The sequence below is a fragment of the Eubalaena glacialis genome, chromosome 8 (genome assembly GCF_028564815.1).
Source record: "Eubalaena glacialis isolate mEubGla1 chromosome 8, mEubGla1.1.hap2.+ XY, whole genome shotgun sequence".
NCBI lineage: Eukaryota > Metazoa > Chordata > Mammalia > Artiodactyla > Balaenidae > Eubalaena > Eubalaena glacialis.
This window is the reverse complement of record NC_083723.1, coordinates 62041728-62057318: the sequence shown is the minus strand read 5'-3', so window position 1 is coordinate 62057318 and position 15591 is coordinate 62041728. Positions and strand designations below refer to the sequence as shown.

The following is a 15591-nucleotide window of genomic DNA, read 5'->3' as shown; positions in this document are numbered from 1 at the left end:
AGGATTCCAAAAATCTAAAAATCTTTCAAAATATCTTATAAAATTGACCTGTTAAATGACTCATTCTTAATGAGAATTTAAAAAAATTATTTATTTCCAAAAACTTTGAAAGTGTATATATAAAGGTTGGTAATGGCTTGAAATCAAGGACTTTTCAACCAGTTAAATGATGCAATTGTCATGACTCCATATTCAATGCTGAATTTTTGGAACATGTCTTTGTAACACATTCAAGTGATCAACACTGAAAATATTGAAAAAAATTTTTTCGGAGAGTCTTTTGAAAAATTGATCTTTATTTAGAGGTAGTTCAACGATCTTTTGATCACAATATTATTTTCACACAATTTTAATATGGCTTATCTCTAGGATGATCATAAATTTATCCTTCAAACAAAACACTCTGGAGAGTAATAGTGGGCACTAACCAGACAGGACACAACACGCATTAACAAGAACCGTCTGGGGAAACAGGATGTGTGGTCAGCCTCTTATCTGTATCTTCAGCACTTTTAAAAGCTTGTATGCCTAAATATGAAAGTAATCCTATAAGCAGAACTAACTAAAGCGTGTAATTAAAGTCATGTATACTCAGTGCTTGTTTTCTCCTAACTGTATAAACATATTTACCATGAAAAGCTGCATGTAAATTATGTAAAGCTTTTTTCTTGGTCTTTTTTCTTTTCATATTTAAAATAAATAATCAATGAATGTGAAGGAAAATTAAATATCTCACTAGCCCGAAGGTCTCAAACTTTCTTTGTTGATTCTACTCATTCTCGAAACATTAGGAGGGAGGCTAAAAGTCCCTTGAGGAAAAATGGCTAAGGTGAATCACTTATCAGTATGTTTTATAGACTTTCATTTTTAAAAAGATAGCATTGGGTAGATATCAAAAAGAGGATAAAGAAGGAGCAAGTTGTTTGAAACAACAACAAAACAACTAATTCTTCTAACCTGGAAAGAGTTTTTTTCAATGTAATTTAATAAACTTGTTAAGTCTATATTCATTGTAAATGGTAGTGAAGGAATCCTGGCAGTAAAAATACTACAGGGAGATTGTTAGCAGATGCTATGTTGTTGAACTGTTAGATTTCTTGCTTCTATAAAAACACTGAGGCTCCCTGGAAAGTCATATGCACAATCATTATTTTAGATTTTGGGTAAAAGAAGAAAATTGGAAAGAAAAATTAGAATGTCATATGATGTCTCAGTTAATAAGTGTTTTTTTCTTTTTGTAGAAGCATGTACAAAGTTTATTATTAGAGACATAGCACAACAAGGGGGAGAGCACGCAGAGGAACAGTTTGCTTAGTTAAGACAGAAGCAAGGCAGAGATGCACACCCGGAGAGCAAGGGTGTAGGCATCCTCCCTAAAGAGGAGGAGCCAATAAGTGTTTATTGATCACTGGGTTGGCTCCCAGTAAAGTTCAGACTGTATTTTTTTGTCTGATTGAGAAGATAAGCATGCGCCCGATCTAAAACATAGTCCTAGAGTGGTAACAGGTTGTGAGGGTCCTCAAATGCCAGAGAAAACACGGTCAGAATGATACCACCAGTGGTTGAAAGACTTCTCATGATAAAACTTATGTATTTTATTTTATTATTTTTTTAAATTTATTTTATTGAAGTATAGTTGACTTACAATGTTGTGTTCATTTCTGCTGTACAGCAAAGTGATTCAGTTATACACATATATATATACATACACACATTCTTTTTCATATTCTTTTCCATTATGGTTTATCACAGGATATGGAACATAGTTCCCTGTGCTGTACAGTAGGACCTTATAGTTTATCCATTCTGTACATAATAGTTTGCATCTGCTAATCCCAAACTCCCAATTCATCCCTCCCAAATTCATGTATTTTAGACTATATGACAATAGCATATAAAATAGATTAATCTCCAGAGGATCTCCCAGTATAGGAATTATGTTCATCTTGTTACTATAAGTCATAATTGACTACTTGAAAATAAGAAAATTTATTCAATCGTTCTTTTGAGAAGTTGATCAGATATTTATGATGTGCTCATCTGGTTATCTTGTAAATAAAATCTAGAGTTGAATTGTGCAGATATTTCTTAAATTATCCTTTAGATGTCTATTTAGGCAAAGAGTAAAATTTTAGTTATACTTCCCCAAAGTACTTTGCCCAATGAAATTTATATCTTAACAGTGCTACTCTAAATTCCTTGAAGACAAGACATTGCCTTTATATCTGTGGAAGCTCACAGCTCTAACTCATTGCTCATTAATATTTAGAAAATTAATACAATTAACTGTGAACTTTGTGGTTCTAGAAAACCAATTACATTTGTCTTCCTGTTTTCTAGAGGATAGTATTGCTTTAAAAAATTCCCTGTGTTTTAGATGATAGTGTTGGTGAAGATATGAACAAAGCCATATGGTGGATTAAGTTTTAAAACCAACTGCATTTATATAGGAGCAGTTAGTGTTTAGATAAGGATAATCCATAGAGTCTGCTAGTCTTCTTTCTACAGATTGATAGTTAAAACTCATCTCCTGGAAAGTGATAACTGAGTCTTGAGCTTATCTACCTTCCCACGTATTAGGTAGATTGCATACACTCCAGGTGAGAGTACCTAGCACAGTAAGAAATAAGACAGCAGGTGTCTAAAACTGTTCATTCTGTGAATAAAAAAGCATGTCCCCAGGAGCTGCAGTTGGATTCTGCCATCTGTAAAATCTTCCTTCCCAGGTCAGGTCACCTCCCCATTTAGTGTTCAGCAAAATTGGACACTATTTCTGTTTTCGTCCACTTAGTGTCCACTTTGTCCACTCCTCTTGCTGTTTAGTACACATCACTGCTGTCCACTGGCCTCGACCGCTGTGCGTGGCCACTGCCTAGAGTCTCCGTGCTGCCTCTACTCACCACTGGGTTAAAAGTGAATGTGCTCCGTGCACTCCAAGGAACTACGCAGATGTAGAGCTTTGTTTTTGAAATCACCCAATATATTTGTCTTATCCTTAACATCAATGCTTAACATCAAAGGCGGTGGTGCTAACGCTTCCCAAGGTTGTACAATTTAAATTTACAGAAAGTCAAAGCAGGAATGATTTTGAACATTTAGTCATCGAAGCACTGGAAGAGTAATACAGTTTCAGCATGTAAAGCAAAAGATGAAGAAAAAGCAAGCTGGAATTTGGAAATTTAGAGTTCTGTCAACATTCCATGAAGCTTCTCTGTGGAAACGTTTGCTTTCATAGCATAACCTTGAGTTTACTGGATTTACATGGCATTATATTTTAATCTTTGAACTAAAATAACATTGTGTATTTGAATCATGCTTAATCATTTTGAAAATGATGCCATAGGGAATGGGAGAAACCTTATTTTCTGGGGATGATTTTTGATTAGATAAATCAATCCCCATTTATCTTTGTAAAATAGTATCAAATGAACCAAAGAAGTACCAATAATAGAAGTGGGGGAGCTGTTTTGAAAACCCCCTTCATGATCATTTTGGAACAGTGAGTATAGAGTATTTTTAAAGGGTCTAAAGATTTATAGGAAAATAGTATAAATAAGAATCAAAATCACAGCTTTTTAGCGTCAGGGAATAAACATGGGCGTTTTGAGCCCCTTAAATGTGAAACATAGTTATTTTGTGGGTTTGTAACGCACACACACCACTCATTAAATTATTTTCTGTTGTCCTCTTACTTCATTGTTAGTCACAACTCTGTACTTTGTGAGGATGGAACTTTGAGTTGCCTGAGATACTAATTTGGTCAATAGGCACAGTAAACACTTTAACACTAAGAGACAACAAAAAACGTTTTGTGAGAGAGGTACACTTCTCTTTGTGTGCTATCCAAGTAGTTTTAGCTTCCTTGTTTATCCCTCCTTTATTTTCCAACCTCCTTATGTAAGTTTTTGGGAAATTGAACAATGTCTGAGACGTATTTTGGAATTTGCTATTTATATCGCATGGTGTCTGGCACATCAGAGACGTTCACCAGAATTTGTCGTCTGATTGAAATAACATTATTATGAGAGCCAAGTGGAGAGAGAAGGTCCATTTATGGCTTTACCATTCAAAGAATTTTAAGGTAAAGGGATCCAAAATATTTGCCACTGTCTCTAGATTAGTCCTCATATTACGTATAGAGAGGAAGTATCAGAGGTACCAGAAAATAGAAATCTTTCCTTTTCTTATATCTGTTACATTGTAATTAAATCATTTCCCCCGTTTTGCTTTACAGCAATGATACTTAGTACACACCCCAAATCCAAAGATTATAGTGATGAGTAGTGCATGCTGCAAAGTTACGATGCTTCCAAGAGCAGAATAGTTGCTGTAGCTATTTGTATCTACCATTTATTGATAGCTTATTTTATGTGCCAGGCACTGTTCAAGGCACCATTCATTTATTGTCATTTATTTTAATGAATCTTTTATTTGGATGTCTAGTATTTAATTCAGATATCCATTTTGTTCCTCACCAATTCATCCAGTGGGGGAAGTTGAAATATTCTGAACAAAGATAAGAAATAGAGTAAAAGTATAGTTAACCATATACAACAATAAGATAATAATTTTTCAAATAATCTTCCACTTTGTCACACCCAAGTTCAACATTGAAGACTTGTGACCTTACTGATAAGATGTCACTTTTATATAATCAGTCCAAACTAATACTACTTGGCAAGCATTTCTGAATGAGGTCATTTCTCCTTTAGTTTGCAGCTGAAGTGAGGGAACAGTGATAGAACATATCAACAGGATAATGCAATTCAAAGACAGATGGGTTGTATGGAAGGGTGGATCTTTTCTATATTTGAAATGATTAACACAAATATTAAACTAGAATGGCAGGTTTCTAGTCTCGCTATTATTTATATTTCTCCTCATGTTTTTTATAATATTAGTGATTTTATACATATATAGTAAAAAAAAACTTACAGTAAGACTATGTTTTCTTTCAGCAATTTTAGGTCAATTTCTTCTTATTCCTATGCTAAGAATTAGCCAAACTCAAATATCAAAGGGTCAGATCTCTAGGATTCAGTGATTCACAACTCCTTGACATTCATTTTGTAAATTAAATAGTTAAAATATATAATAATAGTTAACTGTAATATTAATTGTATATGTTTCCTGTTAACATCTTGTGCTAAGAATTAGCCAAGCCCAGATATTAGAAGGTTGACTTTTCAAGAGTCAATGATTCACAACTCCTTAGTATTTATTTTGTAATTATTGTTTAATATCATGAGGAAAAGTGTTCACGTATTGGAAAGAACTCCCTAAGTTAGAGGCCATTTAGATTGTGATTTTAAGTCATGTTTATCCAGAGCCAAGGATCGCACTGTGATGGAATTGGGTTATATTGACAGTACTTCTGCAAATGCAAAACGGTTGTTATTGCTATTAGAATTGCTGTTATGTTTGCAAGGGTATCCAGTGCATCACAATTTTACAATTACTTTGTTTTGGATGTGTGTGTGTGTGTGTGTGTGTGTATGTGTATGTATATATATTTATATATATATGTATATATATACATATATACATATATATATATTTATATGTAAGAAGGATTTGTCAGGAAAGCATGGTTTGTTCTTGTCAATACAGTATCCTCTCAGTGGAAACTCTCAATGGGAAATCCTCAGTTCTGGATATTCCATAACATTTTACTAATCAGAAAAGAGGTACTAACGTACTATTAAACAGAAAATCTGTTAGTATCTGTACACAAAAAAGCCATACAAATATACTGGGAAATGAAGTCCTATACCATGTGTAACTGTGAAATTAAATATCAATGCTCTATTTCAATGAAGGCTGGTAACTAAAAAAGCTAACCAAAACTAAAAATAAATTTTGATGAAATCTGATAGAGGACATGTGGACAAGACAAATATGTTGACTAAAAACTGTTCCAAAGCAAGTAGCAAATGCCCCACAATTGAATATCATTTGCTCTGCTATTCACTGTCGTGGTGCTCCATTGCTAGGTGATGGCATAATTTCATCTTGTCATGCCTTACAAGGGTAAGGGCAAATGGCTCACTGGTCAGCTGAATTTTCTGTTCACTTTTTACTCTTTCTAGCTGCATTTTTCTTTATATGATGCAAGTGCTTCTTATCATTGACACAGAAATTCCATAATCTAAGAAACAAATTTGTCATGGATTTTATTTGCTGCAGAGGAGGTCCACCAGGAGCACCACCAGGACAAACATTCAGTGTTTACCATACGACTGGCATTCTTCTGTGGGCTGTACATGGATGAGCTAATTTAATTCTTACAACAGCCCTGTGAAGTGGATACAGTTATTATCCCCTGTCTTGGTCTGTGTTCCTCCAAAAGCCAACTTGGAGACAAGGACTTGGGAGCAGATTGTTATTTGGAAGATGATACTGGAAGCGCGGAGTAGGAGTAAAATGAGGCAATAGTTTGTTAATAAGTTATTTACTGCTGCAGACAACCGGGACTTAGTCCCTGAGGGGTCCTCTGAGAAACTGTATGGAGAACACTTCAGAACTGGCCCACTGAAGGCTGAGGTGGCTGCAGGATTTAGCTGGTAACTCCCAACCCTCATTTGTTGAGGGTCACTCCTTGGGTTTAACTCCCCAGAACCTCTAGCCTGCCTTGTATGTAGATACAGTACAGCCTGGTGGCCAGATAATGCCATCAGACAGACAGCAGAAGGCTTTGGCCTTTAAGAAATTATCTGGCGATGACCTCTGAGGTAGACCAAGGTGAGATGGGCAGGGCACCAGTAGCATCTCTACATCCTCACTTTATGAAGAAAGTAAGTCGTAGAGAGACTGTGTAACTTGCCCATGTAGGAATGGGAATGGGAGACCTGTGGTTCACAGATCATGGCAGATCTTCATTCCAGAGCATGCAAATCTTAAATACGCAGAGAGATGGGAATCTCATCTGCTGTGAAGTTATTTGATAACTTCCAAAACTTTGCTACACACTTTTGACAATCATACCTATTTTATTACATATCATAAGTAATAGCTTTTGTAGCACAATTTTTGCGCTCAGTGGGCTGGCTTGACCCTTCATATCTCTTAGTGTCAGCATTCAACCTTTCATCCATACTATGGAGGCATTAGGTGCAGGGTAATTGGGGTAGACATCTTCTTTGAAAGAAAATACATTCTTTTAATGTGAGTATAAAAGGTATGCAAATATTTTTCAAGAACCTCAGAGTACATGAAAGCCATTTTGAGTTTGCTCAATTAAATTTTGGCACTTGGAAATTTTCTTAATTATGTAGATAAAGAGGAAACTCACAACTCTCTTGCCATAAAACTCCACGTAATCTCATTAAATGTTATATGTGAATCAGGTTTATTTACCTCACTTAATCATCATAATCGTTGTGAGTGGTATTACTTATCATACTATTTTAAATATGAGAATGAGGTCACAGAGTCAGTTGTGGGTCCATCCAGCTCAGGTTGTCTGATTTTAGCAAATGAAGGGATTGTCAAAAAGACAAAGGTGGGGTTGCCCATTGTGAAGCATAGAGATTAGGAACCCCTAAGGCCAATGATGAAAGTGTCCATTCAAGCACTGATCGGGTAGAAATGTCCAAATGGCTTTGAGATCTTACAATAAAAGGGTTTAATAATCTCCAGAAGGAGCAGAGGGCCTAAAATCTTTCCCTAAGAGTTGACCCAGGGCAGCCTCCAGACTACCAGGCCTGCTAATTTGTCCAGGAGAGAAATTCTTTATGTGAAGGTACGTGAAAATCAGAAAGACTTGGCAGACCTGTCCTGATAGTTAAGATGAGTGAGCCAGGCTAACAGAGCTGAAGCCACTAAAGGTTTAAATCATATCACCAAACCAGGCCCCAGGGGCTCTTCAAATACACAGTGCCAGGGCTTCATTCAGAATCTCTGCAGATGGGATTCAAACTTGAGTGTTCTTTATCATAACTCCTAGGTGGTTCTAATATGCAACCAGTGAAAAACAGCTGCTGTAGTTTAAAAAGTTGACGTTCTGGCTTACATATTTTAATAATATGAGTCGGATTTCCATGTTAAAGAAACTTGTAAGTTAGCTTTCTGTAATAGTAACCTGCGGATTAGCTTTCCATATTATAATAATTTATGAGTAAACTTTCTCATGAGTTTGACCCTCTAAATCTAATCTCTAATACGTTGATGTTACAGTAATGTTGAGGTTCAGACCTGCATCATGATGAGTTTCCCAAGACCACAGCATTCTCTGAGTCCTCCTGAGCTACACTGTCAAATACAGCCTCTGTGAGACGTGTGGCTATTTAGGTTTTGATTTAAATTTGCTAAAATTAAATAAAATGTAAAATTTAGTTACTTGGTCGCATAAGCCACATTTCAGGTGCTCAGTAGCTACAGGTAGCTAGTTACTACTGTATTGGACACACGGATATGGAATACTGCAGTCACAGAAAACTCTACTGGACAGCCCTGAGCTTGATAATGAAGCGAACCCTCTTTTGCAGACGCTCGGTTCACTTTTTCCTTTTATCCAAATATGTATTTCACACGCTTTCTCTCAGTCTAAAATACCTTATCCACTATTTGATATGTTAAATTACCCTTTATTTGACATATCAATAAAGAGATAAAGGTATTTTAAAGGCGGGGAAGCCACCACTGAGAGAAAGCAGGAGAGCAAATGTTGGAACCATACCCAGATTAGGTGGAGCTGGCTAAAGGAGTTCGCGGCTCTTCTCAGAATTGCCTATCATTTTATATGTGTTTCTTCCCTATTATCAAATAGTAGTCTTACCAAAGGCATAAAATGCGTTGAAGTAAGTAAATACACCATAACTATGAAGCTGTACTTCACTTTAACAATTTCTTTCCATATGCTTGAAATGTACTGATTTTTTTACCAGTTAGGGAAAGGAAATAAGACACAAAAACTACTGAGTAATGAAAACTTTATCTCTTAGAACCTGGAAGCTTACTCTTTTTAGTGAAAAAAGAAGCAGAGCCGTTTACAGTAAAATAATTAAGGTAAGAACAGTGCCATGTCTCATTATCTATATAAAGCACTGCAGTAGGAGTTGGAAGCCCTGGGGTTTACATCCTCGCTTCCGTGTGTATAAGATTTGGGCCTAAGGCAAACTCCTAACCTCTTTCAGCCTCATTTTCCTCATCTGCCAAGATGAACTCGGGTTGGGAAGTACATAAGACCCTCTATGTTAAATGTCTGTAGGACTTGACACCGGGGTAGATCATTTTGATCCCAGGTGACCTGGAGTTTTGAGTTATGTACTGTTCTTCCTCCAGGCCACGTATTATCCCCTCTTTTCTTATTGTTCACTTTAATTACTTACTGTAGAGCGTCCAAGCATCTCGACTTTTCTGTCAGACATCAGAAGGAGGGAAAATGCATCTTGTGTGAGCAAGATTGCAAATGTTGGAATTTTGTATCCAAAATATGTGGGGCTGGCTAAAAGATTCAAAATAAAAACAATTGCAAATGTGAAAATTCAGTAAGGATTATGGAAATACGGCAAAGTTTTTAACTGCTTCGTCCTTCTTTCTGAGAAAACAAATTTACACATAGGCCAACTTATGTTTTAAAACAAAGCCACAGTGGGTCGTATAGAAGAAACATACAAGACGCTGAGGACGGTCTTGGCACAGGTCATGAAAACCTAGAAATTCTGAAGCTAGAGGATTGTGAATCTAAAGTTGGATTGTGTATTTGCTTTAATGATTTAATATAAATATCTTCTGAGTTATTTTGAATTGAACTCCTGTTGAAGGCAAAGAGTAAACAGCAGGAAAGAAGGTCTATTTAGGCAGAGAACAAAATTGTATTTCCACAAATTTCCAACCTCTTTAACGTACTTGGAATAGTGTCTTAACGTTGTTACGCGTTTCCGTTATGTTACTGACAAAACAGAGAGGAAAAGATATAGATGCTCCCATTTTTGTATTCACATCCCATCTGTAACAAAATAGCCCGTGCGATCTTTGGAGCCATGTAATTTCCTAGCTAAAAACTTAAGAACCCTGGGCCCCTGCTGGCTCCTTCTAGGTCTTTACATTAACAAATGCTTCTCTGATCAAAATGCCTTAGAGCAGTTAGGACTCCAGTAATATTTACTATCCTTTGATGAACCGAGTGGATAAGGCTGAGGCAGAAGCCTAAGGTAGACTGTAAGTTAAAATGAAGTGATATTAACTCTATTTGAAGTAATAAAATACTGCAGTTTATTCTACTGGGAGCAAAACAAATTCAAGAGGTCAGCGTTTTTCCTAATAAAATTTTTACAGTTTTATTTATTAAAGAAAAATAATGTTTCTTGTTGAAATTTTACAAAATATAGTTGTAGTAGAGAAAAATATCACCCCAAGTCCCACCTTTGAAAAAAGACTGACCAAATTTTTTCTAATCTTTGTTTTCACATATGCAGCTCTGTGCTTTTACAAGAAAGAGTTCATACCGTAGATAATGCTTTGAAATCTAGATTTTTATTTGAAATGTTATGAAGATTTTCCTGATAATCAACTAATTTTTGATATTATAATGACTGTATAGTTTTCCATTGTTTGGATGTAGCCTAATTTATTTAATCACTTCCTTCCATGTTGGACATTTAGGTGGTTTGCATTTTTTAATATTATATAATGCTGTGGTGAATTCATTAAATTAATTTTTTGCATACATTTAAATTATTTCTTTAGAATAAACTACTAGAATAGAATAATTGGATTAAATGATAGGCATGCTTTTAAGGTTTCTGTTACCTACTGGTCATCACTTTTAAGAATTTTCCTTCTCACCAGGGTGCCTGGTAGAATACTGAATCTTTCCCAACACTAGATACGGTCAGTTTTCTCCTGACCTTTGACAGTTTTATGGGTAAAGAAGTATTGTTGCTCTGTTATTTTACGTTTTTCGGTAGCTCTTTCATGTTTGTTGCACCCTGTTGTATCTTCTCTTTAAGGGCTGCCTGCTCCCACAGCACTCTGATATGATGAGAGAACTTCTCTCTTTTGACCTTTAATGCCCACAGCATAGGCAGAACCAAGAGGAAAGGGGAGTAGACAGAGAGGATTTGGAGAAAGATGAAAGCTACGTGGAGAGGAAGGCAGAGCACCATAACCATAGTGTACGGGACGCATGCCACCTGTGGTATTTGCTGGCATTGTTCTGATCCGAATGGGAGAAATAAACGTGGCCCCTGTACAGTCTCTGCTATGAAAAAACTTCTGCTTTATCTCCAGAGACAAGGCCTAAACAGTTAAGTGAAGATCTTTTGAAGTATCTACAAGAGGCAGCACAGCCTGTTAGTTGAGAACACACACTCTGGAGCCAGAGCTCAAATCCCGACTTTGTCACTTACTGGCTGCGTGACCTTGGTCAAGTTACTTAGTCTGTTTCTTAAGGCGTAAAATAGGATAATAACAGTGCCACCTCATAGGCTTGTTATGAAGATGAAATGACTTAATAAATGTAAAGTGCTTAGAATGGTGTCTGGTACATAGTAACACGTAAGCATCGGTTACATTAAATTTTTAAAGTACTTAGTGTGGCACATAATGGACTTGAAAAGTGTTAGCTGAATACATGTAACAAAGTAAAAGGCAATAAATATATAAACAGATTCCAGTATCTGTGGTTTAGACAAGTGGAGTACTATGTGTTAAAGGATAGTTTTCAAAGAAGTAAAATCATGAATCTCAGACAAATATAAAATAACCATGTCAAAGATGTTATTTAAGTCATTCAGTAATAAAACAACTAAGATATTATAATGAGTTCAAAGAGGATCCAAAGAACAGACAAAGGTATGGGCAATCAGTGTTGAAATGAATTTGCTAGTAACTACAAAACTGGCCTCTTCCACACGGCAGAAATTAGTTTCATCTCCACCAGACAAAATTCCTGTGCATCTCTGTGGGCAAAATCATTTGCTGCTATCAGTCTTCTACTGGATTAAAAAATAACTCAAAGAGAAGGAAAGGTGCAGACCTCTGTAACATCAGATCACAAGAAGGGTCCTTTAGACACCATCCATGGAAAGAATCTTTTTGTCCATTTCAAAGACTTGCCTAGTTTCTCTTGATTTAGGAAAGTATGCAACCAATTATTCTAAAAGTTACAGAAATGGCATTAAAGGAACCTATACCAGAATCTCAGTCTCAACACTTAGCAGCTTTGTGAAACAATTGCTTTGCCTCTTTGAGCATCAGTGACCTTTTCTGTAAAATGATGATTGATAACAGTATCTGGTTAATGGGAGCTCTTATAAGATTTAAATTACATGTGTCTAAAGCTCCTGATCCAGTGTGTGACTCATAGTAGACATCCAATGAGTGGTAACTATTACTGTGCTAATTGTAATTAACTGAATCAACCAAAGAATAATTGTTCAGTTTTGCTTCTGCCACAGCCAGTCAACCTAGGTAGCAGTTACATAGAGTATTAGGTACAGCCCTGGGGAAGGAGAGTGCATGGCTCCCAGGGGACATGGGAAACATGAGCTTGATTGGAGAAGGCTACTTGGTAGATGCTGGGAAATAATGCCAAGTAGGTCACATCCAGCCTCTTGAGGAGCCTTGGAATCCAGAGAGAATAGTTGGGGCTCTGTCAGTAAGCATCCAATTCAGAATCATCTGGAGTGCAGAATCCTGGGCTTCACCCCAGATCCACTGACTTAATAGCTGGCAGTTGGGAATCTGTATTTTATCAAGTTACTCAGATGTTGCTTGAGCACATTGAACCTTAAGAATCACTGCTGCAGATAAAAGATATAAATCTTTTTCTGGAGTCATATTCTTGAAGCATTGGAGTAAAGTGAAATAAGATGGGCCTTCCCGCCATTGCACAGGATAACTTTCTGGATGAAAAGATGAGGGGGGACTGAAGGCAGGAGGGAATTGACAGGAGTAGGCATACGCCGTGACTTGGGTGATGAAGAACTTCATTAGGGTGGGGATGAATGTAGATAGGAAACAGTGACTCTAAGCATCATCATAAAGAAGGAGAATTTAATGACTAAGAGGCTAGGAGACTCAAAGTAGAGGACAGGAAGTATTCAAAACTGACGACATGATCTTAAGTCCAGGTGAATAGAGGAATAGAGATTCCCTGACACAAACAGAGAATTGAGAATGGTCAGTTTTGTGGAAAGATAAGGTAAGTTTGGAGCATGTTGGAGGATGGTGGTACTTTTAAGTAGAAATTTATAGAAAATAATTGAAGGAAAGGGGGGGCTCCAAGCTGGAGTGGCAGGTCTTGGCTAGAACAATAGATGAAACTTTCATGGAACATCCTGAGATAAGGCTTCTCTCTTCGCCTTCCTCTTTAGATTGTCAAAGTATATGTTATTTCATACACAAAGGGTTACATGAGCTAAATGCTCATCACTTGAGAAACCTAAAATGGGTGTTTTAAATTTAGGCATTATCCTACCTGTAGAGAAAAAGAAAAGCTGTATTTACAGTTTATTTCAAAGATCAAAATGTATGGCATAGTTGATAAGGTGAACGTATTAAACTATTTTCCTCTTTCTAGGAAGGATGTAAAGTTTTTAAGCGTTGTGCAGGGTGGTTGGAAACTCTTTTGTATATCCCAGTGAGGTGTTTGGTAAATGCTTAGTTGTTGAACTGAATTTTAAAATGATACCTGGCAATATACAGCCTCCTTGTACCTCTGGAGTTAAGCCTGTTTCTGGTAAATACCCTGGGTTCAATTCCCAACTATGCTACAGTCCTTTGAGAGGCTAATTAAGATCCCTAGCTAATATGGGAATTGTCTGAAAGTTAAAAGTTCGAGTATGCTCCAAATCTCAGACTTACTTAGTCCACTGGGAGACTTCCCAGTATTAAATATGTCCTTAACCCAAACTGTTGATTCCAAACTACTGTCTTGGTTGAAGTAGAATTTCTAAAGGGTATATGAGACCTTTCACTGCTCTTATAAGTTACACATATTTCTACCAAGGTAAAACTGTTTTTTAAAAAAAGCACTTTTGGTTGTATTTTAATTTTTGTCTTGATCCTACTTTTAGTAAAAAAAGAAAAACTATATTATTATCATTTAGTGTGGTCAGTAATTAAAGGGTTTCATTGATCACTGTATAAACAAAATGATGGGCATATTCTGAGAGGAAATAAGTCTTTAATGCGTTTCTAAACTCGAGGCTATGGCGTGCTCATGCAAGGATTAGAATTTATATACATTTTTATTGTTGTCTGGTATTCAGCAGTATATATTTTCACACAATATATTGTAAGGAATACTGACTATAAAACGCATTATGCAAGGAATCTCATTGTATATTAAATATTTATTGAATCTAAGTGAATAGCTTCTTTGTATTTTCTAAACTTGAATTTATATCTATGTATTGTTATAAAGATCACATTGTTTTTAATAAATTTATATTTGATTCCCGTCCTTAACATCCTATGATATTTATGTCAATTAATTAAATGATTTAATTAAGGTGCTTTATAGACTTTTTTTTGTGATTTTGGTGTACAGAAATTCAAAGCAGATTCAAATGTATTTTCTACCAAATGCTCTACTTGAACTTTTGGATTGCATCAGGTATGCAAAGAATAAATAAATGCATTCATCCATTCGACATTCATTTGTTCTGTGCCAAAAATACAGCAGGAAACAAAGCATGGTGTGGTTAACTTACACTTTATCTAGTCTAAATCAATAATGATAATAGTACCCTACCCTCGGAGAGTAATTTTGACCAAGTCTTTGTGATAATAAATTAATAAAACCTATAGATTGCTTCTAGAGGCAGAGGTCATGGAAGAAATTCTGTTGTAGAACTGAACATAGAACTCAAATTTTAATTAATTCCTACTAGTTTTCAATAATACGGAGACCTACACTTTCAAGTTTTGGATTTCACTTTCTCCTTCACATCACCAGCAAACTCAGTGTTTACTAAATGCCATTGATTGATTTGACCCATGGTAAAAGGACCATTTAATATGACTGGTGAGACATGTCTGAGCCTGGTCATTTTGATTGCCAATATTTTATAATCTATGACTTTAGAAATGTAAGCTGTTTTACTTTTTTTTTTTTTTTAAACTTTGCACCATTAATGAGAGGTCTTTATCTTTTATTTGTGCACTTTTTTTCCAGGTTTTAGGGGGAAAGCCGGAGCTTAGGGATGGAGAAGAGGATGACGACATTATAGCAGACATAACTAACAGGAAAATGGCTAAACTCTACATGGTGGGTTCACTGTGAGGGAGTTCTGTTGTGTTTACTGGGCTGGAAGCTGCTGGGGAGGCCTGTACTGGGAGGGACTCTTAGCTACAGATGGCAAGTCTCCTCATTGCCCTCAAAGAGAAATGTGTGGGCAGAATCCGTTCTTTGCTCTAGCATAGTTATTTAAATTCCTCTTTCTATTACTTTTAAAATTTTTATTAAAAACAGCAAATAATAATTTGCTGTGATTTAAATAAAATTATATATTGTTGCTGTATTCGTTTGCAACAATATGTTTTGACACATTACATTCAATAAAATGTTTCCTTCATGAAGTAAAAAAACTTTGTAAGCTTTTTCTTATAAAATCTTAATAAGCTATAAAATCATCCCCTTAT

The 15591-nt window shown here is 36.0% G+C and overlaps 1 protein-coding gene across 1 annotated transcript in view; it reads left to right on the top strand.

The window, feature by feature from the left end:
* The window catches only part of SCIN (scinderin), an 81465-nt gene that overhangs the window by 31064 nt on the left and 34810 nt on the right, over positions 1-15591 (top strand). Inside the window, exon 5 of the mRNA XM_061197743.1 lies at positions 15125-15217. Within this exon, the coding sequence (XP_061053726.1) occupies positions 15125-15217 (93 nt within the window). The remainder of the gene's footprint in view (positions 1-15124; positions 15218-15591) is intronic.